This window comes from Aristolochia californica, unplaced genomic scaffold, assembly GCF_029961685.1.
Source record: "Aristolochia californica isolate CCGP_79_NKW_82.1479 unplaced genomic scaffold, dmAriCali1.0.hap1 SCAF_12, whole genome shotgun sequence".
In the NCBI taxonomy this organism is placed as follows: Eukaryota; Viridiplantae; Streptophyta; class Magnoliopsida; order Piperales; family Aristolochiaceae; genus Aristolochia; species Aristolochia californica.
The window spans coordinates 28,346,637-28,369,371 of record NW_027181793.1 but is presented as its reverse complement, the minus strand read 5'-3'; the positions used below and the strand labels follow the sequence as shown (position 1 = coordinate 28,369,371).

Sequence of the window (22,735 nt, the reverse complement as noted above, 5' to 3'; positions counted from 1 at the left end):
TTCTCGGTGTATCAGCTTCGTATGAAAGAGCTCAAGTAGAGAGCATTTATTACAGAATAGATAGAAATGAAAATAAACAGAATCAACTACTCTAGGTGACCTTGCAACCATTTACAAGCTTCGACGGCTCTAGTCGGAGGAGTGGATTATTTTCAAAGAAGTTGGATGGCCGAAGCTCGAACCCACCATGAAGTGTTGGCATTACCGGGAAATCTTCTTGATACGGGATGTGATGAAAGCCCACAGTGTGCCACAGTACAATGTCTTTGTTCACTATATTCCTATTCCTGCATTTGAGTATGAGACCAACCACAGAGGTTCAGGATTCATCAACTTTGAGCTTTTTAATAATCTCATGAACCAGTGTAAGACTTACTTGCGGCTCCAAACTGCCAATCCGTCGTCTCCGTGGCTCATGTCCGTGAATTCCCCCGCTGCCCATCTCTCCGAAGGATCGTAGGGGGTCACCCATACCTGGTACTTGCTGAAGGCCGCACGGATCTGAGGATAATCATCGTCCGACAGAAGGGAAGCCGCTGGTGCTGCCGTCAACAGCCGGTACCCGATGGGGTTCCCCATCTCGGTCTTTTTGTTCGGATTCACTACCAGAAGGTCAGCCGCATCCGAGTCAAGTCGCATTCTCGCGTCGCTTTCGGTTCTAGCTGTTTCTCTGATGACCCTCCAGAAGCTCCTCCTCACCGATGCGCCCTCCTGAACTCTTGTAGTCAGCATCTTCGCCTTGACGAAGGAGTTGTTCTCGCCGTCGATGTCGATGTCGAGGTAGTAAGTGATAAAGTGGTCGTGATGGACGGCGATGGTGTTTGGTGCCACTAGGGTTCCACATTCGTCCTCCGTTATCTGGTCGGCTGTCGTGTAGGGTACGCTCTTCATCTCCATAATGCCAGTCAATGTCACCTACACGCGTTCCAGTTTTTGGGTCAGTCTTCCACAGGAAAGTCATATTAAAATAGAGAGAAAGGGTTACTGCGGGAGTACTACCCCGACTTTGATGGATCCACTCTCCTTAAACTCCCAATCCAGAATGTAATCGTAATTGCCCACCGATGCGATCATTCTAATGACAAGGTTAACCTCTGGTCGTGCTTCTCTGATCTGCAAAGATATGAGAATGTTGAGAATGAAATGAAAAAGTTAAAACGCAGAATAAGAGATTAATTGTTTCTCTGCTAGATCAACGTAGCTAGTCTGCAAGCCAGAAGAGAAAACACTCGCCACTCTTTCGGATATATCCAGTTCAGTATGACGCCAGGAAACGTCGCCGGCATAGCGTTCGAAGACACAAATGACGTTGGGGATGGTAACCGGTCTTCCGTCCGCCCCCACCAGTATCCCGTCCATGAATGCCGCAGCTGCCGGACAGTCCGTCGAGGGCGCGAGCGAGAAAGACAACTTACCGAAGCCGTACTCTCCCGAGTCCAGGAAAGACCGGTAAGCCCACTCACTTGAAGGGTCCATGTAAGGAACAAACGTCTCCGATACATGTCCTTTGTACAACACTCGCCGGAATTTGCCTTTCTCGGCATCGTAGATCGAAGCAGTGGAAATGACCAGACCTGCCCGAACGTCAAATCGTGCATGTAGGACCCAGTTAGCCCACTCAATCGTGTGGCCGTCGATGACAAAGCTCTGACCTTCGGGCTGTACCAAGCCGATGGGTTTAGCTTTCAGCCGTGCGTCCGATTTGGTAGCTCTGTAGTCCGTGCCTTGTGCTTTCGGCAATGGAGCCTGAAACCTGTCAAGATATTCTACCACTTGCATGGAGTCGAGATCTATGAGCATGCTTATCCCTTCAATGGGTCGGGCAAAGAGGTTGTCCGTGCCATTGCGATAGAAGCAGATGTCTCTAATGACCCTCTTAGTTGTCTTCTCGCCAAACCATCCAACCGAGAGCGGAAGGCAGGTGACTTCTTCTAAACGAAGGCCTCTTCTGTGTATGGAAACTTTGAACCGGGAGTAGCCGAAAGGCAGTCCAGAGGCTTGTTTCAGCTCTGCCGAGGTGTGGATAGGATACCCATGTCCGGTGTAAACGCTCTCGGATGTGATTCTTCCTGCGTTCAAGTCTACAATTAGCTGGCGTGTAGTGGAATTGGCACGGGTAATGACCCTGGCTCGCCGAGGTGGAAGGGACCTGGAAGGGTCCATCGAAGAGAGCCATCGAAGAACAGATTCTTTATCGGCTTCTTCAAGTTCGACGTACTGGTAGGAGAGATTTGAGGGGGCAGTCGAGGACGAGGATTCAATTATGCGTTTCAGTTGGTTGATCTCGAAAACGCTGAGAGGGTCCAGCGGATGGGGTAGACTGGACGTGTAGATCTGTTGGATGAAGAAGAACGATAGAGCAAGAAGCACAGAAGACATGAAGAAGATTACTGTGTCGAACAACAAGTGACGACAAGGGTAATGGTTCAGACTCGCAAGACGACAGAACCGATGAGTGATGAATGCCGGAAATGTCACAGCTTTCAAGGCCACCGTCAGAGGGTCACCCTTTACAGCGAAGGAAGACAGATAAGGAAGTGTTTTGAAATATGAATTGATTGTACAGCTACATGGTTGCCCGTACTACGTATTAGATTTTGGATACAAGGTTACACGTTACGGCCTCGATTCAAGTCCCCGGACTCGGTAACCCTCTTATAAACTATAATAGTATTTCGGTATTATACATGCATAAGTTAAACATCTAACACCTGTTAGACTTATGTCTAATAATAATAAAATAAATATCATAGAAATATATATTAAATTCTCCATAATTTCATTATCATGAAAGTCATACATATATCATAAAATTAAAATAAGAAGAATAAAGAGAGCGTACCTTTCATCTTAAAGAATATAAATAGAACTTGAAATACACAAGATAACCTTTGATAATTCGTTTACAAGTGATAAGCTTGCTCCCGTTCAGCCAGACTGGGTGTGCAAATAGCCTTAGCCTCACTTGTAATACCATGGAGGAATTTATAGATTTCCAAAGGGTGTGGTAGTAATGACTATTCATAAGGATACATCCCCTTAGGAGAGATACAACCTCTAAGGAAATATACATCCCCTAAGGAGAGTTATATCCCCTCAAGAGAGATACATCTCCTTATGCCCAAGGGATATGTCCAGTCAATGCACCCAATGAATCTACCTCTACAGGGGGATGTACTGGCCATTATTCCCTGTACTGAACATTCAATGACAAAACATCTAGAAGTGGGCCCCACGCCTCTAATATCATGGTAATTTTATTTTATAAATAATATATTTGAAACCATAATTCCAACAAACTCCCACTTGGTTTCAAATCCATTTCAAATTCCGATTTTCGAAAAAACATGAAAAATCAATCTTGACACATAAAACCATACCATGACCATAGGCATTACCTTAAACATTTTAATATACATGTGTAGTTAACCCGGGCCTACACAATATATATCTTAGGTATCCAAGGCTGGGGAATAAACCAAATCCATACTTGTCAAATTTGCCAGTTCAGCGGTCTCCATTCATAGTATACTCAGACTTGAACTCAGGGTAAAGCTCTATACCAGTTCTAGTATTAGCCACTAAGGTAACTGTACCTAATCAATACCATAGGCCTAAATAATTTAGACATCCAACCCTACCTTCCTATTGAGACCCTTTCGTATATACATACAAGTATATACCTAATAGAAAAGTTGGACATCAAGGCATCTCACCGTCCATAGTACCTGAGGAGCTCAGGGAAAAGCTCTATACTAGCATGAGTATTAGCCGTAAAGGAAACTGTGCCTATGCAGTCCCATTGGCCTCAACAATTTAGAGACTCAACCGTCATTCCCTATTGAGACCCTCAAATATACACGTACAAGTGCATACCTAATAGGGAAGCTGAATCTCAAGGCATACATTGAGTACTCATATTATCACACAAAAGCATATGCATTCTTTCAAAATCATTCCATGGAATATAAATTACAATGTCATGACATACATAATATTACAAATCATTGAAACCACAATGCATACAAAACAATGTTCTCCCACTTAGTCTCATCAATTATAAACAAATCAAACCCATGTTCCCCACATGGAAAGTGAAACTGGTCATGGGAAGATACTTGGTTAGTGGATCAACTAAGTTATCTGGAGAAGATATCTTATAAATAACAACTTCCTCCTTCCTCAGCATGTCTCGTATGTAGTGGTATTTCCCTTCGATATGTTTAGCCTTGGAGTGACACTTCGGATCTTTCGTGATAGCAATAGCAGATGCATTATCACAAAAAAGAGAAATAGATCGCTCCACACAGTCTACCACTAGAAGACTTCGCAAGAATTTGCGAAGATAGACAACCTCCCTTGTAGCTAAGTTCATAGCCACATATTCTGCCTCCTTGGTTGATTGCGCGACACAGTCTTGCTTCTTGTTTTTCAAAGAAATGGCACATCTGTCAAACATAAAGATAAAACCAGAAGTAGACTTTCGGGTATCAATACATCCTTGATAATATGCGTCGGAATAACCAACCAATTCCAACTTGTCTGCTTGATAAGTCAAAGCATATGACTTTGTTCGTTTTAGATAGCGCATTACCCATTTTACCCCTTCCTAGTGAGTGAAACCTGGATTAGCCTGAAACCGACAAAGAATCCCAACAGCATGAGCAAGATCAGGTCTTGTACATATAAGAGCATACATAAAACTCCCCACAGCAGAAGCGTATGGATACTTAGATTCGTCCAACTTATCTTTGAGGCGAGAAGGACAATCCACCTGGTTCATCTTTTTATTGCTATCAGCAGGTACTTTACCTTGTATACAGTTAGACATGTGAAACCGATCCAGAAGAGTGTCGATATACTTCTCTTGATACAAACTCAATTTTTGCAAATATCTATCCCGTAGAATTTTAATGCCAAGAATATAAGAAGTTTTCCCAAGGTCTTTCATATCAAATGTCAGAAACATCCATGTCTTTATACCTTGGAGTAACTGAATATCATTCACGGCTAATAAAATATCATCTACGTATAAAGTAAGAAAAACAATGTGATCTCCCACTGTTTTTTTATATAAACACAGTGATCTTCTGGATACTGAGTAAAACCATACGCTGTAATTGCTTCATTGAACTTGATATTCCATAATCTTGAGGCTTGTTTCAAACCGTAAATAGACTTGTCCAACTTACACACCTTTGCTTCAGTTCCAGGTCTAACAAATCCAAGTGGTTGTTCCATATAAATCTTCTTATCCAAATTTCCATTTAGAAAAGCGGTTTTAACATCCATTTGGAACAACTCATAGTCATAATATGCAACCAATGCCAGGAGAGCTCGAATAGACTATATTCTTGCAACAGGAGAGAATGTTACATCATAATCAATCCCGTATTGTTGAGTAAAACCCTTGGCAATAAGACGAGCTTTGAATCTTTCAACTTTACCTTCAATATTTCTCTTCCTTGTAAAAATCTACTTGCACTTAATGGGCTTAACAGATGTAGGAGGATCAACAAGTTTCCAAACTTCATTTTTATATATAAAGTTCATCTCTTCTACCATTGCCGACTTCCACTTGTCGGAATTCACATCAAGGAGTGCTTCCTCGTAAGTGTCAAAATCAGTAACATCTTCATTCAACTTTGTTCTTTCATAAGTTTCTCCAGTATAGGTACAAAAATCTAAAGATGATAGGAGCTGACTAGGTTTTCTTTCTCTAGTCCCTCTTCGAATATCCATTTGGGTGGAATTCTCTATATTAGAAGGAGATTTAGAAGAAGATATTCCAACATATTCTTTCAAGTGAGACTTCGTACCTAAATCTTCATCACAATCAAATCTATCCTCAATGAATTTTATATGTCTCTTTTCATTAATCACCTTCTCCTTGAGATCATATAACCTATATCCTTTAAAATGTTCAAAGTACCCAACGAATAAACATCTTCGAGTCTTAGCCTTCAATTTGTCCTTAGGATCAAGTTTTAAAACATGAGCAACACATCCCCATACTTTAAAATGGTTAAGACTAGGAGTTTTGCTTGACCATACCTCATAACGTGTTTTCTCAACTGACTTTTTTGGCACTCTATTTGAGATATAGGTAGCTATCAATAGTGCTTCGCCCCATAAGGATATTGGCAAATTTACAAGTGTCATCATAGATCTTACCATCTCTGGTAAGGTTCGATTTCTCTTTTCAGTAATACCATTCTGTTCAAGTGTATAAGGCATGTTAAACATATGGATAATCCCATTTGACTTACAAAATTCAGAGAATAACTCTGAACAATACTCTCCACCTCTGTCGGTGTGCAATGTTTTGATCTTCCTTCCTGTGGCATTTTCTACCTCCAATTTGAAGGTTTTGAAATAATCTAAGGCTTCATTTTTTCTATGCAGTAAATATACTCTTCCATATCTTGAGAAATCATCTATAAATATAATAAAATACGAATGACCATTACGAGTATTCACATTCAGAGGTCCACATATATCAGAATGAATAATATCCAAAATATGAGAACTTCTTGAGCCTTTGGATGCAAAGGGTATCTTTGTCATTTTCCCATATATACAACACTCACAAATAGGAAAATCATTATGTGAACGATTTTTCAATAATCCTTGTGTCACAAGTCTTGTAATTCTATCCTTGTTTATATGCTCTAGTTGTAAATGCCACAAATACAATTCAATTTCTTTAATATCCGCAGAAGTAGAAACATTGAACACCATATTTCCACTACATTGCAATTGATATAGACCAGAATTTCGAAAACCTCTCAAAATAACTTTATCATCTTGTAACATAAGAAACTTTCCACTTCCAAAGTAAAATGTAAATCCAAGTTTCTCAAGACAAGATACAGATAATAGACTTCTTCTCATAGAAGGAGCATAAAGACAATCTTCTAAATAAAAAAACTTATTATCAACAAGCTTTAGCCGGTAAGTTCCCACACCTTCCACAATGGCCTTTTCATCATTTCCCATGTGTAGAATTTAGGATTTCATGAAAGGAACTTTAGATCAACAAGCTAGAAGAAGAAGAAGAAGAAGAACGTGGAATAAGAGAGTTTGGATTAAGGGAGAAGAGGGTTACGTCAAAAAGAAAATGAGGGCTGGACGAATTTGTGGAAAGAGAGGAGAGTGCTTCAATGCCCTACCTCTTAGCTAATGCCTTTATTTATAGTTTTACAATACCCTTAGGGCTACAACTTGATAAAACAAAAGACAAAAAAGGAACACATATTTACACTTCTATGCCACCTTTATGGAAAGTACCATATTTTACACATATGCCACTCCTTTGATGTGTGAGCTTCTTGTCTTGAGCTTGTGGGCTTGAGCCCATCTTCCAACACTCCCCCTCAAGCTGGAGGAGAAAAGACATCATAAATACCCAGCTTGCCACATATAAACGATAGGATTTTAGATGTAACCGGTTTAGTGAGAATATTTGCCACTTGCTCTTGAGATGACACATGTTTGAGAGAGATTATTCCTGCTTGAAACTTCTCCCGTATAAAATGACAATCCACCTCAATGTGTTTAGTTCTTTCATGAAAAACTGGATTTGAAGTGATATGAATGGCTGCTTGATTATCACAATGCATATTTATGGACCCCTTTTTATAAAAACCTAGTTCGGTAAGAAGGGTCCTAATCCATAAAAGTTCACTAATGGTATGGGCCATAGCTCTGTATTCTGCTTCGGCGCTAGATCTTGCAACCACATTTTGCTTCTTACTTTTCCATGTAACCAAGTTTCCCCCAAACAAAGTACAATATCCTGATGTAGATTTTCTATCATCAGGAGATCCGGCCCAATCTGCATCTGAGAAACCTTCTATGTTGAAGTGCCCATGTTTTTTATACAGCAATCCTCTTCCTGGAACTCCTTTTAGATAACGTAATATTCTCTCTAAAGCCTGCCAGCGGGTAATTTGTGGTTTGTGCATGAATTGACTCACCACACTTACAGCATATGGTATGTCTGGCATAGTTACCTTGAGATAAATCAGTTTTCTCATGAGTCTTTGGTATTTGCCAATATCAATATCTTCTTCATTTGTGGCACATAATTTTACATTTGCATCCATAGGCGTATCAACTGGTCTACAACCCTTCATTCCTGTTTCTTCAAGGAGATCCAAGGCATATTTCCTTTGAGACAATATTATCCCATGTTTGGATTGAAGAACTTCTATACCCAAAAAATATTTAAGCATACCAAGGTCTTTAGTCTTGAATTCCTGACATATCATCTGTTTCACCTCTTGTATGCTCAAAGCATCATCACCGGTTAAGATAATATCATCCATATATACGGCCAATAATATTTTCCCTTTGACCGTATCTTTATAATATACGGAATGATCAACTGAGCACCGATGAAAACCAAACCGTAGGAGTGTTTGACTAAATTTATCAAACCAAACCCGAGGGGACTGCTTAAGCCCATATAAAGACTTTTTTAACCAGCATATTGACTCCCCCTCAACTACATAACCAGGTGGTTGAACCATATAAATTTTCTCACTGATATCACCGTTTAAAAAAGTATTTTTAACATCCAACTGATAGATGGGCCATGAGGAGTTAGCAGCAATAGATAAGATGATGCGTACCGAATTCAATTTTGCAACAGGAGAGAAGGTCTCCTCATAATCTATCCCATAGCACTGCGTATAGCCCTTAGCAACCAATCGAGCTTTAAGACGAGCAACCGATCCATCCGGATTATGTTTCACAGAAAAAACCCATCGACAACCAACAGGTCTTTTACCTTTCGGAAGTGATGTTAAGTACCAGGTTTGGTTTTCGTATAAGGCGTGCATTTCTTCATCCATAGCCGCCTTCCATCTTGGATGTCTCAAGGCCACCTGATACGACTGTAGAACGGAAGTAGAAGAAAGGGACGCAAGAAACTGAAAACACTCGGAAGACAAGCGATGGTGAGACATAAAATTTGAGATAGGATGCGAAGTAGTACAGGAGCGACGTTCTTTTCTTAAAGCAATAGGCCGAGTATCAAATTCAGGCCCATATATAGGAGGAGAAGGACTTACCCGGGTGGATCCGATAACTCCACAGGTGAAGGTACGGCCGGTGCCTCAGGGGATGGATCCACTTCAAGATTGAACGGCACAAGCGGACAAGGAGTAGAAGAAGGACAAGTCCATCCCGGAGGAGCATCATGGGAGGAGTAGAAGGGAGTGTCCTCAAAGAAAGTCACATCCCTAGAGATAAACATCCTCCGAAGGGTAGGATTGTAACAGACATAACCTTTTTGGGTGCGAGAGTATCCAAAAATAATGCACTTCATAGACCGAGGATCAAGTTTATTTTTATGTGGAGATGTAACATGAACAAAACATGTACATCCAAACACTTTCAAAGGAAGAGAAAAAGAATCTTCATCATTAAATAACACAGAGTAAGGAGTTTTATGATGAAGGACTGATGAAGGTAACCTATTAATGAGAAAACATATTGTAAGTATAGCATAAGACCAATAGAAATTGGGTACCTTCATGGAGTAGAGGAGGCCCCGAGCAACTTCAAGAAGATGACGATTCTTCTTTTCAGCAACACCATTTTGTTGAGGAGTATAGGCACATGATGTTTGATGAATAAGCCCATTACTCTCACAAAATGATTTGAAGTCATGAGACATGTATTCCTTAGCATTATCAAATCTAAGGGTTTGAATTTTCTTCCCAAATTGTGTCAAGACCATAGCATGAAAATTTTTAAACAAAGGAAGAATTTCGGAACGCTCTTTAAATAGATATAACCAAGTCACTCGAGTAAAATCATCAACAAAAATGACAAAATATTTAACTTGGGAAATATTTGAGACACATAAAGGGCCCCATACATCAGAATGTATTAGCTCAAATGGAGCAGTACTTGTAGTTGTAAGACGAGGAGAATATGTACTCCTGACACGTTTACTTAATTGGCAAACCTCACAACTGATATTAGAAGGTCATTTTAAATATGGAACCAAAGAACGAAGTGAAGGGGTAGACGGATGACCAAGTCGGTTGGGCCTCAGATGTAGTGGAAGATAATGCAGCTAATGGTGGAAGAGTAAAGTAGTACAAACCCCCCTTTTCATGGCCGCCACCAATCACCCGCTTCGTAGTGAGATCCTGAAAGACACAAGAAGACAGTGAGAAGGTGATAGAGCAATTTAATTATTTGGTTAATTGGCTAACCGAGAGCAAATTTAAAGGAAATCGAGGAACAAACAAAACATCTTGAAGGGGAATAGATGAAGTAAGAGAGGAGGAACCTTTGCCAAGGACCTTGGTTTGGGTACCATTAGCAATAGTAACGAATTTATGAGGATAACAAGGAGATAAGGACTGTAACAAGTGTTTGTTACTTGATAGATGTTCGGAAGCCTCAAAGTGGATGATCCAAGAGGAAGAGGAAGACGAGGAAGAAAACATACCTGAGGCAATAGTAGTGGCAGCAGTAGATGATGAGGGAATAGGTGATACCATGAAGGACTTCATTTTTTGAAATGCAACATAGTCCTCAGCCGTAAGAGTCACATTTTCGGATGATGATTCAGCCTTATCTTCATTTTTCTCAACGTTAACTGAGACTGGGTTAGCTGTGGCCCAGTCAGGCTTGCCATGAAGTTTTCAGCATGATGCCACAAGGTGGTTCTGACGGCCACAATAAGTGCAAACGGAAAGAATTCTGACCTGTTCTACCACCTCTATTTTCAGCCCCTCTCATAGCTCGACCCCCTCTCATATTTCGCCCCGTCCTCGGGATGAGGAAGATGTTCCCCGATTGCCAGAGAACATCGCCGATGGAGCATCAATAGGAGAAGGAGGGGATGGATCCGGTATCCTAAGTAATGTAGCACTAATATCATCGAAGGATGGAAGAGCAGAAGAACTTAGAAGTTGAGTTTTGGCCACCTCAAGGTATGGTTTAATATTCGATAAGCAAATGGCTGCTGCCAAAACTTCTCTTTGTCATTCTTGAACGGCAATATCAGTGGAATATGGCTGAGCTAGTTTCCATTCTTGAAGAAGACTGCGAAACCGTGCCAAAAATTCGTGAATATTATCTCCATGTTTCGTGTGCAGCATGTTTTGTAAGACATCATATATTTTTTGTAATGAAGCAGTGCTTGAGTAAAGCTTGGCACAAGTGTCCCATATGTTCTTGGCGGTTTCCAAGTGGACCACATTGTTCGCCACCTACTCTTCCATGGTATTAATGAGCCAACTTATCACCATGTTATCATCCTTAACCCATTTCTGGTAGGACACATCTTCTTCATCAATCGAAGGAGGAAAGTTAACAACGTGGCTCAAGAGGTCACGAGTAATAAGAACCCTCCGAACCGATTGTGACCAGCTTATGTAATTGGAGAGACCTCTAAGTAGAATTGTAGTAATACGGAGTATATCTCTCTTATTATTATTGTATCCAATCTCCATAATGAGGCAAGTAAAATATGGAGGTCAAGGGAAAAAGGCCTTCTTCAAAGAACAATTACTCTATGTAATTAGAAGAACCCGTAGACCAAATCAATCACCAACAAAAGAGAACAAGAACCAATTTCTTTCACACGGGCAAACACCAAATTATCAACAAATTTGTGCCTTTAGAAAGTGATAATAACATTCAGCCATCACTCAACTTTTCTTGTATTCATAAGAACAAGGAGAAGAAAGTAGATGCAACCGATTAGGCCTTAATCCAAACTCTAACACAAACGAGCAATAGACAAAAATTTAGAGAAGATTTAACGACAAACCAAGACACTTGGAAGAAATTTATCTTCAACTCATGGGAGACTTCAACGTAAGAAAAAATTCAATTATTGAAGTTAAAAAAAACAGAACTGCAAAGGGTAAATGGTTGTTTGTATTTCATCAAACATATAATGGGCATCCAACAACATAACACAAACCCATGAGCAACCTTAAGTAGGAGAAGATACAATAACATGTGCTAGAATTCTACCTCAAATGAGATAGATCCAAATTAAATAAAGGTAATTGAATTTCACCCATCAATCTTAATAAGATGTAAACAGCAAATGATCTTGATCACTCTTGTAATTGATTTACAAGGAGTCAAGATTATAACATCAATTTAGTCATAGAAATAAATCTTTACAACATATAAAGATTTATCTTGACTTGATGTGACTCAAAATTCAAGAAGTAAAGAAAAACAGTAAAAAGGAGTATGTAAATAAGAAAAGGAACAAAAAAAAACGGAAATAAGAAGATGATGAACTTATCTCTTTATGACTGAACTCCTTTTACAACTTCTTGAACAGATTTCATAATAACTCCATGAAGAGATCCTAAACTCCTTGCTTTGATACCATGTAGAATTTAGGATCTCATGAAAGGAACTTTAGATCAACAAGAAAGAAGAAGAAGAAGAAGAGAGAAGGAGAAGAGAAGAAGAAGAACGTGGAATAAGAGAGTTTGGATTAAGGGAGAAGAGGGTTGCGTCAAAAAGAAAAATGAGGGCTGGACGAATTTGTGGAAAGAGAGGAGAGTGCTTCAATGTCCTACCTCTTAGCCAATGCCTTTATTTATAGTTTTACAATACCCTTAGGGTTACAACTTGATAAAACAAAAGACATAAAAGGAACACATATTTACACTTTTATGCCATCTTTATGGAAAGTACCATATTTTACATATATGCAGCTCCTTTGACGTCTGGGCTTCTTGTCTTGAGCTTGTGGGCTTGAGCCCATCTTCCAACACCATGTAAATAAAACTTGTTTTGTCCTCAATCTTTCTTAGCTCCTTGAAGCCCTGCAACTCATTCGATACATTAACAGTTGCACCAGAATCAGCCCACCAACTAAAAGGTTTGATATAAATAGTACAAGTTTCAAGAGATAAGGACTCACTGGTGTTCTCCTGTTGCCCTTCTTGCATGGTTTTCAAAGCCCTACAATACTTCTTTATATGTCTTGGCTTATTACAGAAGAAGCAAACACGTTGATTTGCATGTACTTCAACCCTTTGTTGATTGACCTTTTTGTCCTTGAAGTTTTGAAATCGAAAGTTTTGTCCCTTTTTCTAAAAATTCTTCTTCTTCAGCTTCAAAACTACCTTAGTGCTAGGTGAAGGTTTGTCTAACTCAATTCTTGGATTGACTCTATCGGACTAGTGGTCGATCATATTAACCATATCAAATATAGTCCACTTTGTCTTGGACAAAGAATAAAAGTCTTGAATATATTTGAGAGATTTGGGCAAAGAGTTGATAATGGTGACCACTTTAGTTTCTTCATCCATTGGTCTACCATGACATTGTAACTCATCTGCCATGGCAAGCATGTCATTTACATGTTTTCTCACATCAACATTTTCTGCGCATTTGGCACGAGTGAACTTTTGCCATAAGTTATTGATGTGAGTAGACGACTTTTTACATATTTAGCCTCAATCTAGTCGAGAATCTCTTTTGTAGTGGGGACATAAAAATAAGTCATCAAAAGAGTCTCACTTAGAGCCCCAAGAATATGTGACCAAGAAATTTCATTTGCATTATCCCATTCCTTGAATTTTCTAAGGTCCTTCTTATACTATTTCAGATTATCGGGGTAGTTTAATCGGGAAGGTCTTTGAGGAGGAGTATCCACTTTGATAATCTTATCAAACCTATAGCCTCGTAGCATTAAGTCAACCCATTCATCAAGTACATTTTTCTTTAGGGACTCAGCAAAATTATGTCCACTACTGGATTTTCCTATCATCCAGAAAATATTTCAATATTTGGGAGAACATACATAATTATACAATCGTTTAAGTCATATAGTACTTCCATTTACCCTTTGGAGATTCATGAGAGTTACTAGGCAAATCATTCCACACATGATAAACAACCAACAATATTACAAACAAACAAACAAACAAATAAATTAATTCATACTTACCCTTTGGGGATTCATATGAATTAATTTATAATATATTAATCTAATTATACAATTTGCATTACCCTTTGGGGATTTTGATAAACGTATAATAAAATTAGTATAACTAATAAAACAAATTATACTCAAAATAAACACACATAAATTAATTTAATCTATACAAAATACATTACCCTTTGGGGATTTTGAAAATTATATAATTAAGTTAATTTTCACATACAAATACATAAATATATAACAAGGAATGCAATAACACAAATTATAAATACTTCAAGAAATTATAGCAAAGAAATAATTAAAAAAAAACAACAAACTAAACCGATTAGATATGAACTATTTTTAAAATATCAACATATAAATCTTCAAATAGCCAAATAAATTCAAAATAACATGGAAATTCTATTCAAAATACAATTCTAGGTAAAAAAACCCTTAAAACATATTCTGGCTCATTATATTAGCAAAACCCAGTTTGGTTGATTGTTCTGGGTCATTACCGACCCGGACTGCACAAGCCTACACCAGCAGGCCCTCGCACAGCAGCCCGCACCAGCAGGCCCGCTTGCGGCGCCAGAACCCAATAAGCCTAAACTAGGCTTATTTTCATTCACAAAAAAATACCAAAAAATAAAAAAAAAATATGGAAAAAATATAAAAAATTAGAATCTATCTCTATGATACTAGCATAGGCATTATTCACTTGTATTTTGTTAGACTTGATGTCTAATAATAATAAAATAAACATCATAGAAATATATATTAAGTCCTCCATAATTCCATTATCATGAAAGCCATATATATATATCATATAATTGAATAAGAAGAATAAAGAGAGCGTACCTTTCATCTTGAAGAATATAAATAGAACTTGAAGTGCACAAGATAACCTTTGATTATTCGTTTACAAGTGATAAACTTGCTCCCGTTCAGCCAGATTGGGTGTGCAAATAGCCTTAGCCTCACTTGTAAGACCATGGAGGAATTTATAGATTTCCAAAGGGTGTGGCACTAATGACTATTCATAAGGATACATCCCCTTAGGAGAGATACATCCTCTAAGGAGAGATACATCTCCTAATGAGAGATATATCCCTTCAAGAGAGATACATCTCCTTATGCCCAAGGGATGTGTCCAGTCAAAACACCCAATAAATCTACCTCTACAGGGGGATGTGCTAGCCATTTTTTCCTGTACTGAACATTCAATGACAAAACATCTAGAAGTGGGCCCCACGCCTCTAATATCATGGTAATTTTATTTTATAAATAATATATTTGAAACCATAATTCCAACAACACCCTTTCTGTATTTTTTGCTTTTTCTCACCAAATCAGATCCCGAAAACGATATTTCTGATAACTTGAGGTCCAGATTTACAACATATTACAAAAAATCACGCTGAAAAAAGCAAAGTCTAAGCATCCAAAATTTCACCTAAAAATATAAGTATTCTAATATTTAAGTTAGACCTTGGCATAATCACCGGGTCCAACACTAAGAACAACTTTCCTATGTTTTTTAATAATTTTTTTGCCTAAGTCTCTAACATATGATTATACAAACTAATTGGAGGTTGTTGTTATTACCATTGTTGTTATCACTGAAAAAACCCTTTAAGAGTCTAAGAGCTTGTTTGGAACTTACAAAAAGAAGAAAAAAAGGTTAGAGAAACAATAGCCTAAGTGTTTGTACTTCATTATTGCTGGCCATAAGTCCCTAATGTTGAGCAAGTGTTGTAAATGGGATCTTTGAGGTCCAGTTTTGTAGATGTCATTTGCCTATTAATAGAGGAACCTTTTAACCCCGGCAAGAGATCAAAATTTAGGAAACTTAGTATTTTGAAGCTTATAGGGAAATTGTTCCAGCATTTCCATAATGGAAATTCAGGTTACGTATGGTTGGATTAGAAAGAAAACAAGGAGGAAAAGAAGAAGAATAAACGTGATAGCCAAGATTTTGAGAGCACAAAGTGGACTACCACATTTTGGTGAAGCAAGTGCATGACTAATTGAGAAAGGAACAATAAAGAACTGGTGGAGGCCTAGGGGAAGGTAGAAAAAATCGCGAGTGTAGAGAGCGAACAAAAGTTCTATTAGTGAAGAACAACTTTAAACAACTATCATAAGGAGGAGAGAACCATGAGCTCTAGACACAATGTTGAGTAAATTTAATTATTGTTTTAGACAATTGCAATGCCAACGAGCTCCAAAGTAAAATGCCCTAACACAAATTGTCGTAATTGCTCTCTCATCAGTGTTTGGAGGTGAGTGAGATAAAATGGATGATAATTTTAGGCCGATAAACACCCTTTGTCGATCATTTGATGAAGTTCTAACTTCCATGAACTTTTTGTTTTTTGGCAATATACATCACTTTCCCTTATTTAAATGAGTGAGAATAACATTCGTTGTAGTGGAATCTGAGTGTCGACCCATATTACAAGTAATTCTCTCCTCAATGACTTGACCCGACTCCTAACAAGGTTCATACTAATTCAAAGAAGCATTACTGAGAACACTTTAATGATCTAAACATCTCTCAGTAGTGCCAATTTATTGGGTTGCATCAGTTTTGCTTTGTAGCCATTTCACGAGTTTTCATGGATGGTGAAGTCCTCCTCTGCTACTGTTGTGTAGGTGGTGTTTGGATACCGGTGGCTTTGTTTTCAATATAAGATTGTACTCGAAGAAGTTTGTAGGCCTCAATTCAAACCCACCACTGAGAGTTGGCATTATTGGAAAATCTTCCTGGGAAGGGATGTGATGAAATCCCATGACATACCATAGTACTATGTCCTTGTTCTCAATTTCTCTATTCCTGCAAAATTCACCTCAACAAATAAGTCGTCTGACACTCTTTCCTTTAGGCTTTCTTCTTTTAATGCTCTATCACCTATAGAAAGCCCATTTTGTTTAATAGTCTTGGTATCTAAGAGAAAATAATCTATGATGCCTTAATCACAAATTTCCGAGAGATACATAATAAAATGTCACAAAAATGGCAGTAAGCATAGCGTTGTGAAATGGTAACCTAACTCATTGTGATATTTATTAGTCAGGAAAAGTTCTACCTTTGGCTAGTCAACCAACCTTCTCAAAGTTGTGTAAAAGGAAGTATGCAAAAATTGTGAAACTTGTCGACAGGATCTTGCTGAGGAGAACAACTCAGTATGCACTAGTCAGAGACAGCCAGGATAACCAACAGATTGCAGAGGTTTTAATACTAACCATCATATAGTTTTGGATGGAGAAAAGGAAAGAATAAGTGACAAAGGAGGGTGAGTGCAGTTAGCAAAGTAGATAACCTTGGGAAAGGAAAAGTGAAAGTGAATTCTAAAGTAGATCTATTTTAAAAGTCTTTTAACTTTAAACCAAAACAAGAAAAAAAATTGATGTAGGAAAATAGTGTGAAAATTTTAAATACAAGATTTTCGTTTACAGTTTAGATATATTACCTTAGATTCCAAACAGCCAAATTGTCGTCCCCTCGGCCTTGATCGGTGTATAATCCTGCTGCCCACCGCTCAGATCGATTGTACGGGGTGACCCATACCTGATGCTTCGTGAAGGCTGCACGCATTTGTGGGTAGTCGTCGTCCAACAGAAGGGAAGCCGTCGGTGGTCCAGTGATCAAGCGATATCCGTGATCGTTTCCCACCTTGGTTTTCTTGTTGGGGTTAGTTACCACCAAATCAGCTGCCATATCCTGGCCCAGTTGAATCCGAGCATCTGCTTCAGTTCTAGCCGTCTCTGCCACGGAGGTCCAGTAGCTTTTCCTGGGTATCTTACTCTCCGTCACTCTCCTCGTCTGCATCTTCATCTTCACGAAGGAATTGTCTCTGCCGTCCACGTCGAGATCGAGGTAGAATGTCAGGAAATGGTCGTGGTGGACTCCAATGGTGTTCTCAGCCAACAGAGTCCCGTACACATCCTCTTTTATTTGATCTTTGTGAGTGTAATCCACTGCTTTCACTGCCACAATGCCAGTTAACCCTACCTATTTTCAGTCCAAACAGTACATACATCAGTGTTTTTTTCTAAAACAAACCATTATCGGATTTTAGGGAAGTTTAGCATTATGGCTGGAGCGGACGATTACCCCAACTTTGATAGAGCCGCTCTGTTTGAACTCCCAATCGATAATATAGTCATAGTTCCCTATTACTGATGCCATCCTCACCACGAGGCTCACCTCTGGTCGCACTTCCCTCACCTGCAAAAGCACCAACCGATCAAGCCTTTAGTTCCGCGGGGGTGTGAGAAAACCTAGCTCGGGAGACCTTCAAAACTTAAAAGACTTACCACTTCCCCTGGAATCCCTATCTCAGTATGGCGCCATGCAACATCCCCGGGAGAGCGCTCAAAGATGCAGAAGGCGTTCTCGATCTTCACCGGCCGTCCATCTGGTCCCCCGTAGTAAGTATCCATGAATACGGCGTCGGCTGGGCAATCGTTCTGAGGCTCGAGGGGAACCGCGCATTGACCAAAACCGTACTCGCCGGCATCAAAATACGCTCTGTAGTACCATTCCTCCGTCGGGTCCATGTAAGGAACAAACAGCTCCGAGACTTGGCCTTTGTATAATATGCTTCTAAATTTTTGTTTCTCAGGATCGTATATTGATGCGAGAGATAAAACGAGACCAGCTCGCACGTCGAACCCAATATGGAAGTTCCAATTGGCCCAGCTGCACATCAAATTGGATCTTATCAGGTTCTTCATAACTTCATAATATGCATGGGTAACTGCGTCAAATACCAAAGAAGCAGCTGGAGATGCCTCTGTCACCCTTTTGAGTATTTTTTTTGTTAGTTTATCAAGAGGAAAAGATATAGAAAAGATTCCACAAACTACGGATATAACCTATATATCTCTTAACCTGATAGTATGACCTTCGACCTTAATGTTAGAACCTTCGGGTTGGATCACGGTTACAGGCTTAATTCTTGGACCAAAAGGAGGCTTCTGCTTGGAAGCTCGATAGTCGGTGCCGTCTGATTTTGGAAGTGGAACAATGAAACGATCGAAATACTCTGTTATCTTCATCTCATCGAGATCGACAACGATGGATATCCCCTCCAGCGGCATGACGTAAAGATTGTCCGTCTCACCCCTGTAAAAACAAAGCAACCTCGTCACTCTCTTCGGTGTCTTCTTCTCCCCAAACCAGCCCTCGGGGTACGCTGCGCATACTGCAAGGGCCACGTCTAGACCTCTCTTCTTGACCGACTCTAGAAAAGGCGGATGGTTCAGCGGGAGGGCGGCTGCGGCAGTCTGTTCTTCCAAGGTGATGACAGGATAACCAGGACCCCGGTGAATGTGGTGGGAAGTGATAGAGTCTTGGTCCAAATCGACCACAAACTCGTGGGTCTTCCTCTGAGCTCGTGCAACAACGAAAGCTCGGCGAGGTGGTTTAGGACTGGAAGGATCTGATAGCCATGAGAGAAGCGCAGGTTTGTTGGGTTCGTCCAGACCGACAGAATGAAAGGTCAAACTGTGGTCGCCAACGGACGAGGCTTTGATGATGTTTGCAACCTTGTCGATCTCAAAAGGGGAGAGAGAGTCTAGTGGGTGAGACGGCCTTGAGCTCACTGAGCTGCGAAATAAGAAAAAGAAGAGAAAGAAGAGAAGCACCCTGCGCTTGAAGATGGGAACCATGGCAATGAAACAGATGAAGATTCAGAGCCAGTACAGAACCACTTTGATTATATCTGGAAAGGATGGTGAAGTTTGCAGCAAACTATCATGTATATATAATAAACAAGGAAGACAGAAGTTAACCTAGTAAACTGTAGAAACTTCAACCATATATATACGAGAGTTGGAATTCAGTGGTCCATCTTGTAAACGAAACAGATGAAAATTCAGAGCCAGTACAGAACCACTTTGATTATATCTGGAAAGGATGGTGAAGTTTGCAGCAAACTATCATGTATATATAATAAACAAGGAAGACAGAAGTTAACCTAGTAAACTGTAGAAACTTCAACCATATATATACGAGAGTTGGAATTCAGTGGTCCATCTTGTAAACGAAACAGATGAAAATTCAGAGCCAGTACAGAACCACTTTGATTATATCTGGAAAGGTTGGTGAAGTTTGCAGCAAACTATCATGTATATATAATAAACAAGGAAGACAGAAGTTAACCTAGTAAACTGTAGAAACTTCAACCTTATATGTACGAGAGTTGGAATTCAGTGGTCCATCTTGTAAACTATCATTACGTTCCGTCTACTACAATCACATGGAGGAACACAAATGGTAGGGTAAGTGATGGGTTGGAACAGTGATATGCTTGTCCGGTTTGGTTGGAGCTTAGGGGTGGTCCTGACAGCTATTGGGACACTTATCTCTTAAGCCAGCTAAATGGCCGCATGCTTAAAAAGGAAGTCGGTTCCATTCAAATTTGATTGGACAGGTATTCATTTTTTTTAAATCATAAAAAAAACAAAAACATTTAATCAGAGGAGTCCATCTACATGAAAAATTTCTCTTAAAAGAGTTTATATGGTAAATGATTAGTTTTTGTTGAGATCTATTGAAATTAGAAAAAATTGAAGAAACTCATCACACATATAGGGGGGGGATATAGTCAACAAACTTGGCACATGAACTTCAACTTTAAATGTGGTGTTAGTATGGGCAAGTTCATGTGTAATGAAAAATAGTTTCCAGTGTTAGTGTTCCAAAATGAGAAAAATATATATATAAAAAAAAAAAGTAACTTGTAATAATATACTTAATTAAAATATAATATTTAAACCACAAATTAGGTAAAACAAACATGATTACTACACTAATAAATACTTTAATGTATGATTAAAATATATTAATATACTAATTAATTAAATTATATATTATATTATTTAATTATTACACTTTATTGTACATTAATACAGTAATTTCGTGAGCTAATTAACTTTGTACATGATTAATTATAAAAAATAAAAATAAAGTTAAAAATAACATAAACGAATATAATAAATTAAGTTATTAATTTATTAATAACATAAGATATACTTTAACATAAAAAAGAATGATTAAACAAAAAGAATTGATCAAATGCTAACTTTTAACACACTATACATTTTTACTTATTATTAATTAATAATATTTTTCCATTAAATTTAAAATATTTGGTTTTATTAATTATAATAATGGGTTAATTAAACCAAAATAATTGATCAAATGCTTGATTTAATAATATTTTAATTACCACTATTAAATCACTAATATAATATAATAATTAAAAATAAATATAATGAATAAATAAAAAATTATTTTATTAATAACACAAGGTGGAATTTTTACGTAGTATTAATTAATAATATATTTCCACAAAATTAAAAATGATTAATTGATCAAATGCACACTTTAACTATATTTAAATTACCAGACTTAAATATCTAGTTTAATTTAGTAATAAAAATTAATGAATATAATAAATAAATAAATATACAACTTTGTTAATATCTTTGAAATTGAACTCAATAACCATGTTTTGACAAGGTTGTCACGACGAATTCACTATTGCAATTCATCGTCGGCATCTCTGTCTGGGCGCTTTAGTGATCCATCAATAAAACCATATTTGTTTTTTTTTATGGTTAAGGTCATAGTCATGGAATGACTCCATGTGCTATAATTCTCCTCACTGAATATCTTTGAAATTGAACTCAATAACCATGTTTTGCAATTCATCATCGGCATCTCTGTTTGGGCGCTTTAGTGATCCATCAACAAAACCATATTTGTTTTTTTACGGTTAAGGTCATAGTCATTGAATGACTCCATGTGTTATAATTCTCCTCAGTGAGGAATTGTGGTGATTTGAATGGTGAAGATGCATCGGATGATTGGGATTAGCAAGGTTAGCTATGCTTGCAATATCCCTTTTTTTTAAAACTGAGTTGACCCGGATTTACTCGACTGAACTCGGGCGGGTCCGGTCCAAGACTCGGATAGAACCAGTGTTGGTTTAATTTTTCCTAACTTAGGAAAAATTAGATCAGTAGCAATGTGTCTTCTTCCTCACGGCGCTGCGACGGAGACTTTGCTACACCAGAGGCGTTGTGACTGAGCGATTCTGTGTCAGGAACTGCTACGAAGCCGTGCTACGATGTTCGGCGTCTGGAAGCTGGAAGGTACAACGGCGTGTTGCGACGAACACATCGGGATAGACTGAGAGGGAGAAGAGAGGGAGGCCGAGAGGGAGAAGAAAATGTGAGAGGAAGAAGAGACCGAGAGAGGAAGTAAGAGACTGAGAGAGAAGAGTGCGGGGGAGACAAAAAAAAGAAAATTCAGCCTCTCGCGATGACTCGTTCCAACGTTTCATCCGGATGATTTTTAAAAAAACTATGGAATCCTGAATTAGGAAATTAAACCTTGGGTGTCATCTTCGGATTCATCTGGTTCACCAACATGAATCGGACACTAGTGCACCAGTAAAGACGTCAGGTGATGAAATAAGTAATGCGGCTGAAGTTCGTCTCTTTAAAAAAAAAAATCCTAAAATTTGAGCAATTGATTGTTGACCAATTCATTAAAGAAAATAACAACAATTGTCCATAACCACCCAAATATTCATTATTCATTAGGCTCTCTGTAATGGGAAACATTGAGCATAAAATGACATATATGCCCCCACCATCATACGTGAGACACCATGCTGCAGCTCATGGTCTCCCAGAAACCTAGTAGAGGGCCTAGGAGTAATATAAATTATGGATTCCGTTTGGAAAAGAAAAAAAAAAGAATTTAACCATTATTATTTCTCAAAT

At 38.6% G+C, this 22,735-nt stretch overlaps 2 protein-coding genes across 2 annotated transcripts; both read right to left on the bottom strand.

Annotated features, from left to right (window-relative positions):
- LOC137945752 (primary amine oxidase 1-like) lies at window positions 1-2,495 on the bottom strand. The gene is made up of 4 exons (XM_068791754.1): window positions 1,234-2,495; window positions 1,000-1,113; window positions 377-915; window positions 1-287 (listed from the first exon to the last, which is right to left on the bottom strand). The coding sequence occupies exons 1-4, from the start codon at window positions 2,377-2,379 to the stop codon at window positions 92-94; spliced, it is 1,995 nt and encodes a 664-aa protein (XP_068647855.1). The 5' UTR covers window positions 2,380-2,495; the 3' UTR covers window positions 1-91.
- A 13,864-nt stretch (window positions 2,496-16,359) lies between these two features.
- LOC137945344 (amine oxidase [copper-containing] alpha 2, peroxisomal-like) lies at window positions 16,360-19,699 on the bottom strand. Its single transcript, XM_068791201.1, has 5 exons — window positions 18,831-19,699; window positions 18,254-18,638; window positions 18,051-18,164; window positions 17,407-17,948; window positions 16,360-16,769 (listed from the first exon to the last, which is right to left on the bottom strand). The coding sequence occupies exons 1-5, from the start codon at window positions 19,607-19,609 to the stop codon at window positions 16,550-16,552; spliced, it is 2,040 nt and encodes a 679-aa protein (XP_068647302.1). The 5' UTR covers window positions 19,610-19,699; the 3' UTR covers window positions 16,360-16,549.
- Between the last annotated feature and the right edge of the window lie 3,036 nt (window positions 19,700-22,735).

Coding starts and splice junctions, on each gene's coding strand:
- LOC137945752 (XM_068791754.1), bottom strand. CDS start 2,379: ATGTCTTCTGTGCTTCTTGCTCTATCGTTCTTCTTCATCCAACAGATC. Junction 1,114..1,233: donor TGGATATATCCGAAAGAGTG/GCGAGTGTTTTC, acceptor ATATCTTTGCAG/ATCAGAGAAGCACGACCAGA. Junction 288..376: donor TTGGCAGTTTGGAGCCGCAA/GTAAGTCTTACA, acceptor ACTCAAATGCAG/GAATAGGAATATAGTGAACA.
- LOC137945344 (XM_068791201.1), bottom strand. CDS start 19,609: ATGGTTCCCATCTTCAAGCGCAGGGTGCTTCTCTTCTTTCTCTTCTTT. Junction 18,639..18,830: donor GTCGAAGGTCATACTATCAG/GTTAAGAGATAT, acceptor TTTGATGTGCAG/CTGGGCCAATTGGAACTTCC. Junction 18,165..18,253: donor TAGGGATTCCAGGGGAAGTG/GTAAGTCTTTTA, acceptor GTGCTTTTGCAG/GTGAGGGAAGTGCGACCAGA.